General features: G+C 43.9%; 1 protein-coding gene across 2 annotated transcripts in view; it reads right to left on the bottom strand.

Moving 5' to 3' along the window:
- The window catches only part of PLCB1 (phospholipase C beta 1), a 418,396-nt gene extending 412,726 nt beyond the window's left edge, over positions 1-5,670 (bottom strand). For both annotated transcript variants that reach the window (XM_049800910.1, XM_049800911.1), the window contains exon 1: positions 5,218-5,670. In XM_049800910.1, the coding sequence (XP_049656867.1) occupies positions 5,218-5,316 (99 nt within the window). In that variant the 5' untranslated portion in view covers positions 5,317-5,670. The remainder of the gene's footprint in view (positions 1-5,217) is intronic.
- Positions 5,671-13,002: the final 7,332 nt, after the last annotated feature.

The following is a 13,002-nucleotide window of genomic DNA, read 5'->3' as shown; positions in this document are numbered from 1 at the left end:
TTTATATAGCACAGAGCTGGTATTTGTCTATTACATAAAGATTAGCAAAAAAGAAAGAAAGAAAACCACAAAAAACTCTAGAATGTTGGACTAACTTCCCTTCAGACTGAAAACATTCAGAAAAAAATAAACTCTTTTCAGTTTATTGTTTCAGTTTTATATGCACAGAACAATGGTTGTTCATTTTTCATGGCCTCAGTAATGTACTGTAGTGACAGACTTAGGCAGTGTTTAAAGAAAAAAAAAAAAGGCAGGGAAAAAAAAAGTTACCTGAGCATCAACATCTTAAAATCACTTCTGATAATTACAGGTCTTGTCTTTGTTTGACCTCAGCTTATCCATAATAATAATACTCTGACATTATATTTACTTGTAAGGTTAAAGGGGATGTATCTCATACACTTGATAATCTTCTTTAGAAGATTTTAAACAAATAAAGAAGCCCAAAAACTTTACATAGCACTTACCATCTGAGCTCAAAAATGTCTTTTAAAGACAAAGAAGTGCTCCAAGAGAAAGGCATTAAAATAGAATTTAAAAGACTTGGGTTCAATTCTGCTGCTCACTGGAATACCTGGTGAAGTGCTGTAGCCACTAAACAACACTACTTATCAAGAGGTTTGTTTCATAACTAAATATTTAGAAAAAAATATATGGCCATAAAATTGGAATCATGTCCCTCAATTTAGGTACAGTTACATTACCTTACTGATATAGTTAACATGCAAGTAAAAGTAAATAGAGTAAGCCACAGAGACACCAGTCAAATTCTTTATGCAAAGTACATATTATCACTATTGAAGATAAGAAAGCCTTTAAGCAAGAACTTAAAACAAATCTATTTTTTAATATACACCATCATATTAACTGGCTTCAGTGTGCCAATTACCCCTCTTAGAAAACTTCAGTTCAGCCGTGCTCTAGCTGTTGAGCTATTTGTTAACTCAGTTATGTCTGCGTTGTACCCACTACAGGCCAGAGAAAAATAAAGGAAAAAAGACAGCCAAGGCAGGTTTCAGCCCCTTCAGATGTCAGATCAGTCCTGAGAGAAGCTGCCCTTTACGCTCAGGTTTCATTAACCTTCTCAGCTAGCAACACATTCTGCTACATTAAGTTCAACCCCCTACAAAAAAGCTTCACCCATGGACTCAATTGCATCCTTTTTATTTATTTATTAAACCGTTTTAAAACTCTCATCAGGAAGAGGTATTATAACCTGGGTTTCCCTACAGCAGACTTCTTTAAGCCTTCCCTCTCACAGCTATCACTTTTCTCTAGGAGTAAAAGAGTGCATCTGTTCAAAGACCAGACCAGTACTTAAGAGACTCAGAGTCTCTTCCCAGTAGCAAGGGAGAAGTGGTTATAAAGGCCCAACTGACAACAGCATGAAAAAACATCACTTGAAGAAGCAAGTGCTCAGCCAACTAGCACCTCAAACCAGACACACATGTGCATACACTCACGAAAAAAACACTTAAGCAACCAGTCACTTTTATCTTTCACCTGTTCAAATATCAGCTATTTCTGTTCAGCGCCTTGTGAATCCAAGCTACACATCAAGAACAAGAGTTAATTCTAAAACTTGTTTTCCGTCCTGTAATACTGTTACAGAATAAACCAACATGAGGAAAAGCAAAGTTATAGGACAACAATCATCTGTTTGACTTTAGTGCTTTATATCCTGATCCAAAATGGAATTTGTTAATAGACCATATTAGGCATTGGATGGCATAAGTGATAGTACATCCAATCCCGATGCACAAAAATGTGACTTGTCTTGCAAAGCTGGAACTTTTTAATTGACCCTAATGCTTTTACAATTTAGAAACTGAAGATGGTCCACAGAGGAAGTGGAATTTCAAACCTCCTGAGCTGCTTGCCTTCCACCTGCCTGTATGTGATCCTGAATGGCTGACATAACCTCTTCCTCTTCTCTTAGCAAAGCTCAGGCAAGGCATTTCTCTTTCAAACTGGATCATCATTACGGGGCGGGGGGCAAAGCGGCAGCAGGCACTGGATGAGGTTCATGCGTACCGTGTAGCAGACATCACTGCTGTTCCTCAGGGAGGAGGTCCGTATAACAACATCAGTACCACATCTGCTTATTAGCAGCCTCAGAGTTACTAATTAGGCACAGAGCTATTAGACACTCAGGATGGGAAGTCCATGGGTGGATCAGTTTTAAAGTCTGTATCTCTACATCTTTTGTCGGATTGTTCTGCACACCACGCTGTGGCATCCTTCTAAAAGCTGGCAAACACATTCTTTAACAACTGTTACTCTATACACCATGAAATTCCTTACACGCCTCTCATGCTCTGGTTTAAATCCTTCCAGCATTCCCATTTAAAAACCGCTACTTTTCAGTGGCTTATAACTCAGCTGGAAAAATTTTGCTTTGGGCTGAAACTTCGTACAAGTCATAGGAATTCACCAAAAACACTCTTTTGCTTTACAAAATGTGAAGCAAAGTCAATAGAGCCATCTTTAAACTGCAAAACAAAACAGCAGGGAAGTGTACTACAAGGGTATGCCTTGGACAGGAACGAATGCTGCCCTAGTGCACAGGCGATGTGGAAGAACTGAACTCCCGTTCTCACTCAGAAACAGTAAATAGAAAATGGTGCGTAATAAACAGCAGTATGTGAGCCTCACTTTTCTCAACAGCCCTCTTAGCACAGCAGATCCAAAGTACTCGTTATGGTCCATTCTATTTTACTGTTACATTTTGTAGTTTACTATTTCTCATTACAGCCTAGTGTTTCACTGGAGAGTTTGTGCATGCCTATTTATATGAGAGACCACAGAGGTGCAGATTAATAATAACCATTTTTTAAAAACCCTTCAAGCAGATTAATTTGATAGAAAACAAAGACTCTGAAGTGGTGATTGGCTACTCAATGGCAAATACTTTTCAAAGTCACCAAACACGCATTCATCTGAAGACCTTCTTACAGACAGAGTGCCAAATGAGATTCATTTCCCTTGAAATCTTTGATTTTGTGGGGCTTCCACCGCTGAGAAGAAACACTACAGGCAAGACAGTGGGGCTGGTGGCTGGGAAATGCATTCATATACACACAACGCACGGTCAACAACGAGTTAATCCTAGTACTCTTCATCACACAGCGTGGCTGAATATGCATCAACTTTCACAAGGTTGCTGATGAAAGCACTCACTAAGCACAACAGGACTCTTTCTCATCTCAGTCACACATTCCAGGTAATACCTGTGTATTGCTGAGTAACACCTTTAACCTGACATGCATAAAGAGAATTTAGCCGTATTTTATTACTGCAGCCTTTAGGTTTACCACTGAAAAATCTTTTTTCCAGTTAGTCTAAAGCAGACAGGTTAGCCACTAAACATCCACTGTGCATGGAGAACACCTCTTCTCCTTCAAATTCTATGTATACAATATACTGCTTAAGAAACAGCACTTAAACTAATAATTTAAACTGTTGCCTAATTGCCTAGACCTACAGTCTGGAGACTTAAATCACCATTAACTTGACCTCTGCATATACCTGTGGAAACTTCTTGGTAGCTTACCAAATATAAAACAATAACTGCAATGACAAGGCTGAGGTTATGCTGCCTTTTCCTACACTAAGGAAAATATCAACCGAAGGAAAACAGTTTCTCAGACAAGCTTAGTTCCCAAATATGAATAACCGGTGTCAAGCCAATGTTTACTACTGCGGACAAGGTCAGGTCACTGAGCTTATTAAAAATATGTTAGCTTATTACTGTAAATAAAATTTCACACTACAAGTTGTTCTGTTTCTTGGTGTTCTTTCCCTCTGTGAGAGTGTTTATCACAGGTTTACAGAGGTCAGGCTCACACATTTGGCCGCTGGACAGGCTGAAAGCAATGGCAAAACAGCGATACGTAATGAGACAAGAACAGTTGTTAGACACATGAACTGCTCCTTCTCCCTCTCTCTCTATTGTCCCTCCAGTTGTTGCTGTGGATGTCTTCAGCACAGCCGAATTTGCAGCAAAAATATGAGAGCTGCGTCAAGGCTCTCTAAGCAAGTTATCCTCAACATTCAAACCGCCTGCCTTCTTTCCCAACCACTCCTCTACCACAGCTTGAGTCTCACTATGCCCCTCCGTCTCCAGCCACCATTCACAGACAGACTTTTAGGGGCACCCCCTCCTCCATGCACAACTGAGACACAAACACCCAACATCCTATTGCAGGAGCAAGGCTAGCAGAGGACTCGTCCTTTCTGGTTTTCTTCTCTGCAGCACAGCAGGCTTACTTTCATGCTCTGAAAAGAGGAAAGCTGAACAGGGAAAGGCTACCTTTCTCTGAAACAGTCCTGGGCATGGCCTGCAAGTGAAGAAAGAAATCCCAGCTGCCGAATAGCTACGCTACCAAAGGGGAAGTGAAAACCCCACTCCTCTCTATGTGAGGCAATACAAGTATAAAGCGTTGGGACAAGGGGAAAGCAGATGTGATTTTGAGGCAAGTCTCGTGCCCTAACGAGCCAATAAAGAAGAGTGCCTTCTGCGGAGGAAGAAAGATGAGCAGGGGTACCCAAACAGCAAGCCCTGGGAGAACGTGTCCAGGGCTTGACAACCCCCCCAGAGACAGAGAGACAAAGGGAAGGGCAGGAGCCAGAAGAAGTTGGGAGAAGGAAACAGGAGACGGAACAAGAGAGACAGGGAACAGGTTGCAACAACTATGTTCGGGCGACAGAGATGGCAACGTGCACAATAAAAAAAGGGAGGCAGGAGAGGAAGACGCTCGCGCCGGGAGCCAGCTCAACACGGCTCAGGCGCCGGCCAAGAGAAGTGAGCCGGGAGAACCTTTGGAGAAAGTTCGCACGGCAGACGGCCGGCGGTTTAACACCGCCTTTCGGCTCGGCCCGCGCTCCACAAGGCGGCCACCCAGCCGGGGCGGGGGGGCACCTATCGCCAGACCGTCCCCGAGCGGCAGCCAACTCGACTCCCGCCGTGGGACGGCCCCGCCGCCTCACACCTGCCCTCCGCACCGGGCGAGGCGCGCACAGCGCCCCGCGGGCCGGCCCGCCCCGGCTCCCCGCTGCCTCGCAGGGCAGGGCCGGGCCGACCGCGGCCCCGGCCGGCCGCAACATGTGTGCCGGAGCCCTCCTGCCCGATCGATGCGCCCTGCGCGTTGCATAACCCCGCCGTGCCCCTGCCGCTCTGCCCCGTGTGGGGCGCGGCGAGGGGGGGAAGCTACTCACATCGTCCCACTTGACGAATTTGATGCCTTTCTTCAGGGTGTCGGAGACGCAGACGGGCTTGAGCTGGAGAGCGTGCACCCCTGGCTGCGCCCCGGCCATTTGCACCGCATTGACGCTCTCTCCCCCGGAGCGGAGAAGCCGCGGGAGGCGGCCGCCTCGGTACGGACGCCGGGGCGCCGGAAACGGCCCCGAGAGAGCGGCCGGCAGCCGCGCTCGGCGCGCCTGCAGCGGGCAAGCAAGCGGCTGCCCAGGCGGCGAGGGCGAAGAGGCTTCACTGGCGCCCAAGGAGAGACCTGGCGCGGCAGCGGCCGGGGCGAGCCATGCAGCGGCACATCCTCTATATACAGCCGGCTCGCCACGCACGCACACGCCCGCCCGCTCTCACACACACACACACACACGCACGCAGGGGCACGGAGCGAGCGGCGCTGCCCGCTCCGCTCCCCTCCCGCCTGCCCCTCCTCCTCTCCCCGCCAGGCTCGGCCCCCGAGGTTCCCCCGCGCCGAGGTCAGCGCGCCGCGCCGGCGGCACTGCGGCGCCACCTGCCGGCAGCGGCTGGCGCGGCATCCGCCGCGGGGCCGGGAAGGGAGCGCAGCGGGGCCGGGCGGGCCGGGCTTCGGGTTCTTCCTGGGAGGGGGGGGGAGGCCCCCGGCCGAGCTCCCCGCGCCGAGCTGCGCGGAGGGAGCTCGGCCGGGGGCCTCCCTGCCGGGGCTTTCGCTTCCCCCGGGCCTGCGCCCCGGGCTGAGGCCTAGGTGGAGGGGCCTGGTCCCGGGCCACCAGCGCCCAGCAGTTGCCTTCCTCGAAGTGCGGTCCCGGTCAGCTTCCTCGGCCCCACAGAGGCGAGTAGGACAACGGGCAGACGCTTGAAAAATGCACTGAGGGAGAGGCACGCACGGGTCTCCGCTAATGCACCGTAATGCCCGAGATGGGAGGAAAGGTGAGTGCCTACGTCGCTCGTCCTACTGAGAGATGTGGTCAGCGAGTGGTACCTCTCCCCAGCGTCAGTCTTCGGAACGAGGTGAGCGCAGGGAACGCTGAGTGCAATTTTAGGAAATAGTTATGGCAAAAGCAGAGTGGAAGGGCAATGCTCAGCCTGCAAAACAATGAATGGGATGCCAAAAGACGAAAGACTCTAGGATTTAGAGAGTGGCACATAGAACTCCCATCGAGGCTTCATGCTTTAAATACACAGAAATTGCTTTACCGAAGCTTTTTGCTCCCGTAAGATGAAGGGGCTTCCTGAGAACAAAGGCACATGACCTGAATTCAGTTTTAGGTATACTGAACTCGAAAGGCAAAATGTCCTCTCGCCCAGCAAAATCCTAAATCCAGGGGTTTTAAGGAAAGGGTTTTGAAGAACAAAGTTATATGTGCTCCACAAATGACTTTCTCTCTGTTAGAGCCCATGTGCAGTCGTAGCAGAGGCAAAGCATCAGATGACACAGCATATGAGATTTCTAACTTCTCTGTAGAGGTTTCCAATTGACCCTCACGATTTAGGGGCAGCAGGCCAAACTCCTACTATAGACAAAGCAAACGATGTAGAAAGAATGTCTTTGAAGAAAAATTTATTTACTTTCAAGGAATGATAGTTCAAAAAATTACTAGGAAAAAATATATACAATTTGAGTGGGGAGATGTAGCTTCTTTTAATTAAAAAGCTACAATACTGGCATATTGGACTCCCAATATGCTCTTACTGTAGTTACAGAGTTGTTAAAGCTCTTCCTCTGAGCCCCTTCCAACTTCTTTCCCTTTAATAAGAAACTTTTCATTGCCTTTAGTGGGAGCTGAATCTGCTCCTTCACAATAGTCCGTGCAGGCAGCATACGTGTTCCAAGGCCAATTAATCCATTTGATCTATTTTTTATTCTTATCAACCTTCCATGCAAATGCGGGTGGAACATCAGTCAAGATGAAAGTCTGCTCTCTCAACTGCTGTGCTTTAATTTCCGTTCATTTGCCATAACTTAAAGAAACAATAACAATTCTGGGTTTGACTGCACGGATATAAGTACAGGAGTGCTTTGTGATGGGGTAAGGGAGAGAGATTTTCAGTACCATTTTCACAACTGCCTTTTCATCCCAGCATATAGTCATACGAAAGAATAAAAATAAAATAATAATATTAAAATCCCCCAGAAAATAAGAGGAAAGAGCACAGACGTTACAGTACTTATCTGTGATCCCTTAAGCACTTGTATTTATGGCATTCTACTGAAATCAACTGTTTGGAAGATATAAAACTACTATGTAAAACATGGCAGTTTTCTCCGCAAGTCCGTAATACATTTTCACTTGGCCTAGCCTTCTTTACAGTCTTTGTTAGGGAAAAACAATCACAATTCATGTTGATACCTGATTCCTGATGATACCATAGACTCCTAGCAGTCTGTTAATCTGAACATGGAAGAGGTGATCCTATAGATCAGTATAGGCTCTGATACTAGTATCTGATATTTAGGATATGAAGTATTGTTTGGAGCAATTTTGTGGCTTTTCAGACTTAAGTATTTTAATCTGGTGGTATTTGGCTGAAGAGAAACATGCCTTTTATACGGCAGATACCTAATGGATTTTGCATCAAAAGGAAGGAAGAAGCACAAAAGGAAATGGGACTATGACTGTGCCTTTTAAACAACATTTCTGGAAAATGCTTATGATTCAGCCTTTGCTGAAATCCTGGGCTCAGTGAAATCAGTGGGAATTTTAGTTTCAACCCGGATAGCTAGCTTATGTGTTACCGCCATTGCTTAATTAGCATCTGCTCCAGCTAAGAATACATTTCTTGATATGTAGTACTTATGGCAAACACTTAAATTCAGTGCATGTCTAAATTCAAGCTTTCTTTTCCACAAAGCATGGGATCAGTGACCTGGAAACCAGCTACACTCAGCAGGATTGTTACACCCAGAAAGAGTGCAAGTATCTTATCATTAGATGATTGGACCAAGTCTGTCAAAAGAAGAACTAGACACCTTTCTACAAATGTGCAGTAAGCCTCACTAAATATATGCAGTATTATGCATATCTTCTGTTTCTTCTTGACTCAGCCCCTTTTAGTTCCAAGAAATTAAAGGAAGGATGTACCGTTAGAAATAAACTCAGCAGTGGGCTTATTCAGGTAGTTATTCAAAATTGTACATATCAGATGTGATACATGCTGGTCTTGTATTGCTGCAGGAACTGATTTCTGGGTGTTTTCATTTTTGTAGGTTCAAAAATCTCAGCCTGGACATTAAAATGATTACCTTGTGTAAATAATACAAGTTATTTGAATGCAATATACCTGTAAAGCATAAATTTTATATAACGTGCTTAGGTACCAGTATTTCATTTCCAGGGGAATAAACTGAATACACAGTATGTTTTAGATACACGTGTGGAGATCTATGTAGACAAATAGCAGAAAGGAGCAGTAACTGATTTAAATAACAGATGGTGTTGATCAAAGTCAGGTCAAATGAAGATATGGCAAAAGCTATACTGAAAGACTTTATCACAAGGTGACATGACAAATGCATTAAAAATAAAATATACTTTTAAAAATTTTATTTCAGAGAAATATATATGAAATATATCAATGTCACTTGCTATCCTGAGTTTATTGGTGTAAGTCTACATTTTGAAAAGCAGCACTGTCCTCAGCCTTGAAAATGCTTCAGCGCAATGATGCACTTAACGTACTAAGAGTTAAGCACAAGTGGCAATGTTTGCAGGATTTGGGACTAAAGATAAACTCAGCTTCACCAGAAGTATATCATCCTAATTCCATTTTAAATTGGGCCAAATTATGCTTTAATTATCAGTGGGACCAAGATCATTAAGTTCTACAGAAAAACTATCCAGCAAAGAAATATAGAAAATTTGACACTATCTTTCTGATAAAAGCTTGGTCATTCTGAGAAAAGCACCTTTCAAATAATGCAGATAGTAGAACTCAAATCTTACCAATGAAGAGATGAGTGCCACAAGGTGTGGTGAAACTGCTTTGTATGTGACTTGTGTTAAGAATGCAGTAGTCCCAAGAGAGATCATAATTTTTTGTCACTCATTTGCTAAAAGAGTTCACCTGATAAATTAATACTTACATAAACTCATGGCCAATAGAATATGTTTGTACTTAATTTGATCCATTTACTAGATGTCATATGTATGTAACGACAGCAGTCAGATATATCCTTTGTGAGTGAGACTGATAACTTATGTGGCACAGCCACTCAATCAGGTGACTCTTCAAGAGTGCATGTAAAATTCTGGCACACAAAACACCACCATAGCAACAAAGCCTGGCAACAGCAGCTGCTGCACAAGAAGAAATTGGAAGGGGAGGGGCAATCTTGTACAAAAGTCCATTTCCTGTTGAAATAATTTTAATTCTTTTTCCTTCATATGAGCGTCACAGATGTCTTTAAAATACTGGGAGAAAAAAGACTAATGCACAATGTTTGAAATTACGACACAAATAGCGTCTTTGTGTGTACGAAATGACCCAGTTAAAGCTACACTCACTGGGACCATATTTTACTCTGGATAGACTTACCTGCTACATGGCTAGCACCTATGGATCTCTGTGCCACAGGAAACAGTCCATGTTTCTCTGTACAATGCCCTATATGAGGAAGAACAAACCCCTGATGGTTTGGACAGAAGATGCTGCCAAACAGAATTCCTCACCCACTGGCACCTGAGACCTCCACCATGACTCTTTTCATGTCATGGTAGGATGAATTCATTACTGTGGCAACTAGTAGAGCTCTGAGCTTTTCACAGGTGCCTTTCATATGCAGAATCAGAAGCTGAAACTGATCTGGTTGGAAATACTTACCTTTTTCTAAGAAACTTTTTTCCCCCTCACCCTGTCACAGCCCTGAGGGCACTAACAGGCTATAATGGCCCTGATCAGTTCCTCCCCGGTGGCTGTCCTCACCCTTGCCCATGGCCCAGGACCCCATTTCATCTCAGCCTAGGTCCATCAGTCCCTGCCCCAGTGATGTTGCAGGATGCCCGTCTCCAGCTCCACCACAGCCCTGCCCGGCCAGAGGCCCACTAACCCAGGCCCAGCCCGTGGACTGACATCCTAGCTTGGCGTCGGCCCATCCCCATCCCCATGGCCCTGCCATCCTGGGGCAGTGTCTGACCCTGCTTCCCCTTGCTGGGGCTGATCCTGACCCCTACCCACAGGCTAACATTTTGCCCCAGCCCCGTGGAGGTGCGTGATGCCCTGGGCAGGGGACTGTCCCCTTGATCTGCCCTGCTCTTTCACTGGGGATGGTGGGATGGAGCCCAGCATCCTGGCCACCTGGCCACTGGCCCTTGTGCTGCCCTGACACTCCCTATCTAAATAACCTCTACATTAAAAAAAGCAATTACCAGAAGAACGCTAAATTAATGCAATACTTGCACAGCTAGCTTTACAAGTCAAAAAGTCAGTAGGTGCATTTCCTAGAAAGTGTTAATTCACCCTTTTTTATGTAATATAACCTGTTCTTGCTTCCCTGTTAAGTTTATAGCATAATACATTTTTGTAGATTGTTAAAGCCAGTCCATAAAACATACAACATTTAAGAATGCTGAAGTTAACTGTGAAAGACTTCATGACCTACCAGATTTGTTAAATCACAGCTGGTGTAAACTGTTAAAGGTCCACCAACTTCAAAGCTGTGCATTTGTTTGTTTATACCACTGTAGTGTCTGCACCTTTGCCTTTCTTTCTCTGCTAGCTCTTAACTATTGTCCCAGCTGTATACGCAGATTTAGAACCAACTGGAAAGCAGACAGTCTCACCTGCTTTTATTTACATCCAAGTTTAGCTGTGAGTTGAACTAAAAGACAAAAACATTAAATGGGTTGCAAAGCAGAAATTGCCTTGAAAAAATCCCCAACCCTTTTGGAAACCAAAAATTATTGTGCTCTGGACTCTGTAGCTGCCAAATGAAAGGGACCTCTGTGCTTCCTGCAAAGAGGAGACTGCCTGGTTTATGCTTTTCTTGCAGTACCTTAAAATTACAGAAAACTTCTTGTGGTATCTTTTGGAAACATAACGAGACAGTCAGCGTACAATTTCTCTGGATTCCCCTCCATAATTCCCACAAAACTATTATGTGTATCACTATGACAGAACAATATTCTGTTTCTAGGAAAAAGGAGAATAGCCCTCAGCTGTATTTCCCATTTCCACAGTGGAGTCATGTCCCATGGAAGCTAATGAATTTAGGCCTAGGTAACAAGTTTGGTACAGTTTTAAAAAAATTACTATATTAAAGCTGGAAGCAGGATGTGAGGTCATGAGTCTGAAAAAGTGAATTCTGTTCTTAGATCTGCCCCAATCTTCTTTCCTTAAATTCAGATGGATTACTTAATCTTTCAGGTCCCTCTACATGACTCCGTTGCCCATTTAGTTCCTAAAGGCAAGCAGCCCAGCATATAAATGCCCTGGATTTCTAGAGACCACCATAGCACAAGGGCTTGGTTTAAGTAGCTTAAAAATTAAGGGTCTGTACACTAGCAGGTGTACTTCATTTATAGAAAGGGCTTTATAATTCTTTCAGACGATAAAAAGGAGAAATTTTGTGTTGAGTTTCTTGCATTGGGAGTTTGACATATTTCCTTTTTTTTTTTTTTTTTTTTTAGATTTCCCAAGTGCTGTTGTGTCTTTTGATACTGCTCAGAAATTAAGACAAAAATATTTTGATGGTATACCTTATCTTGAAGTAAAGCAGCTCATTTAAAATTTTATTTCTTGCTATAATCCACTAACATTTTTCTCTATTCTCTTTTCAGAAGTATTCTTATAATACACTTCTGAATCATCACAGACTCTCATTCCCATTCTGGCTATTTTACAGAACTTGCAGTTGTAAAGGGTGAAATTCCACAACTGACAAAACATTAGTCACAAAGCAACAGAACACCATTTACGTAGTTGAAAACAGTTGCTCTAAACTATATTTCTAAGACTTGGAGCAATTGTGTTGTGATGTAAATCTGGAGCCACAATATCTCTCAGAATGAACTGTAACCCTTAACAGAAAAAAAACCAACTCCCAATTACATTGCAGAGAAGTTGAATTAAATTTAATTCAGTTCTTAACATTGCTAATCTAAAAAAAGCTCTGGTCACTAATAACGTGTCTAATGGAAGAAAGGACTAGTTAATCTCCTACAATCTACGAGCAGCCTAAGCACAACTTCCAAACTCAGACTAACTAAGGACAACAATGTTCTCCATGACCATAAAGCTCAAGCTGAATCAAATAAGCTAAAAGCTATTATAGCCTCCCCAAACTCTTCTGCTTGCCTAATCACTAATAATTTCAGTAAGGAGGTTTCAAGATTTAGTTCATCCTCTGGAAAAAAATAGAGCACCATTCACCAGGAACTACCAGTAGCTGCTGCAGTAGTCTAGGATTTAGGTAGAAGCTATGAAGCTAGAAATACAGGTTCAATTAATGGTTCAGTTGATGGTACTGTCACTCTGTGGCCAGGAAAAGCACTAACAGGTAAAGCACACGGCTGTCTGGGAAGCAATCTGCTCTAATAGGATGCCTGCTGAGCAATCAGAAACAACATTTACCAACCTCCCAACCAGAAGACATTGTTAGAAGCATAAAGACATTGTCAGAGAAAGGTAGGAGGTTAAACAGATGAGGAAATATGCCTTTTTTAAAGAAGACCACAAGCTACGTCTTGATATTTATGAGCAAAACATAGCCAGCAGGAGGAGGAGAGGAAGAAACAGCCAATGTCTGTCTATTCCATAGCACTACAAGATCACCAACAAAC

The sequence above is a fragment of the Accipiter gentilis genome, chromosome 5, assembly GCF_929443795.1.
Source record: "Accipiter gentilis chromosome 5, bAccGen1.1, whole genome shotgun sequence".
NCBI classification, from domain to species: domain Eukaryota; kingdom Metazoa; phylum Chordata; class Aves; order Accipitriformes; family Accipitridae; genus Astur; species Astur gentilis.
The sequence above is the reverse complement of the archived record's forward strand: the minus strand, read 5'-3'. Positions and strand labels throughout refer to the sequence as shown.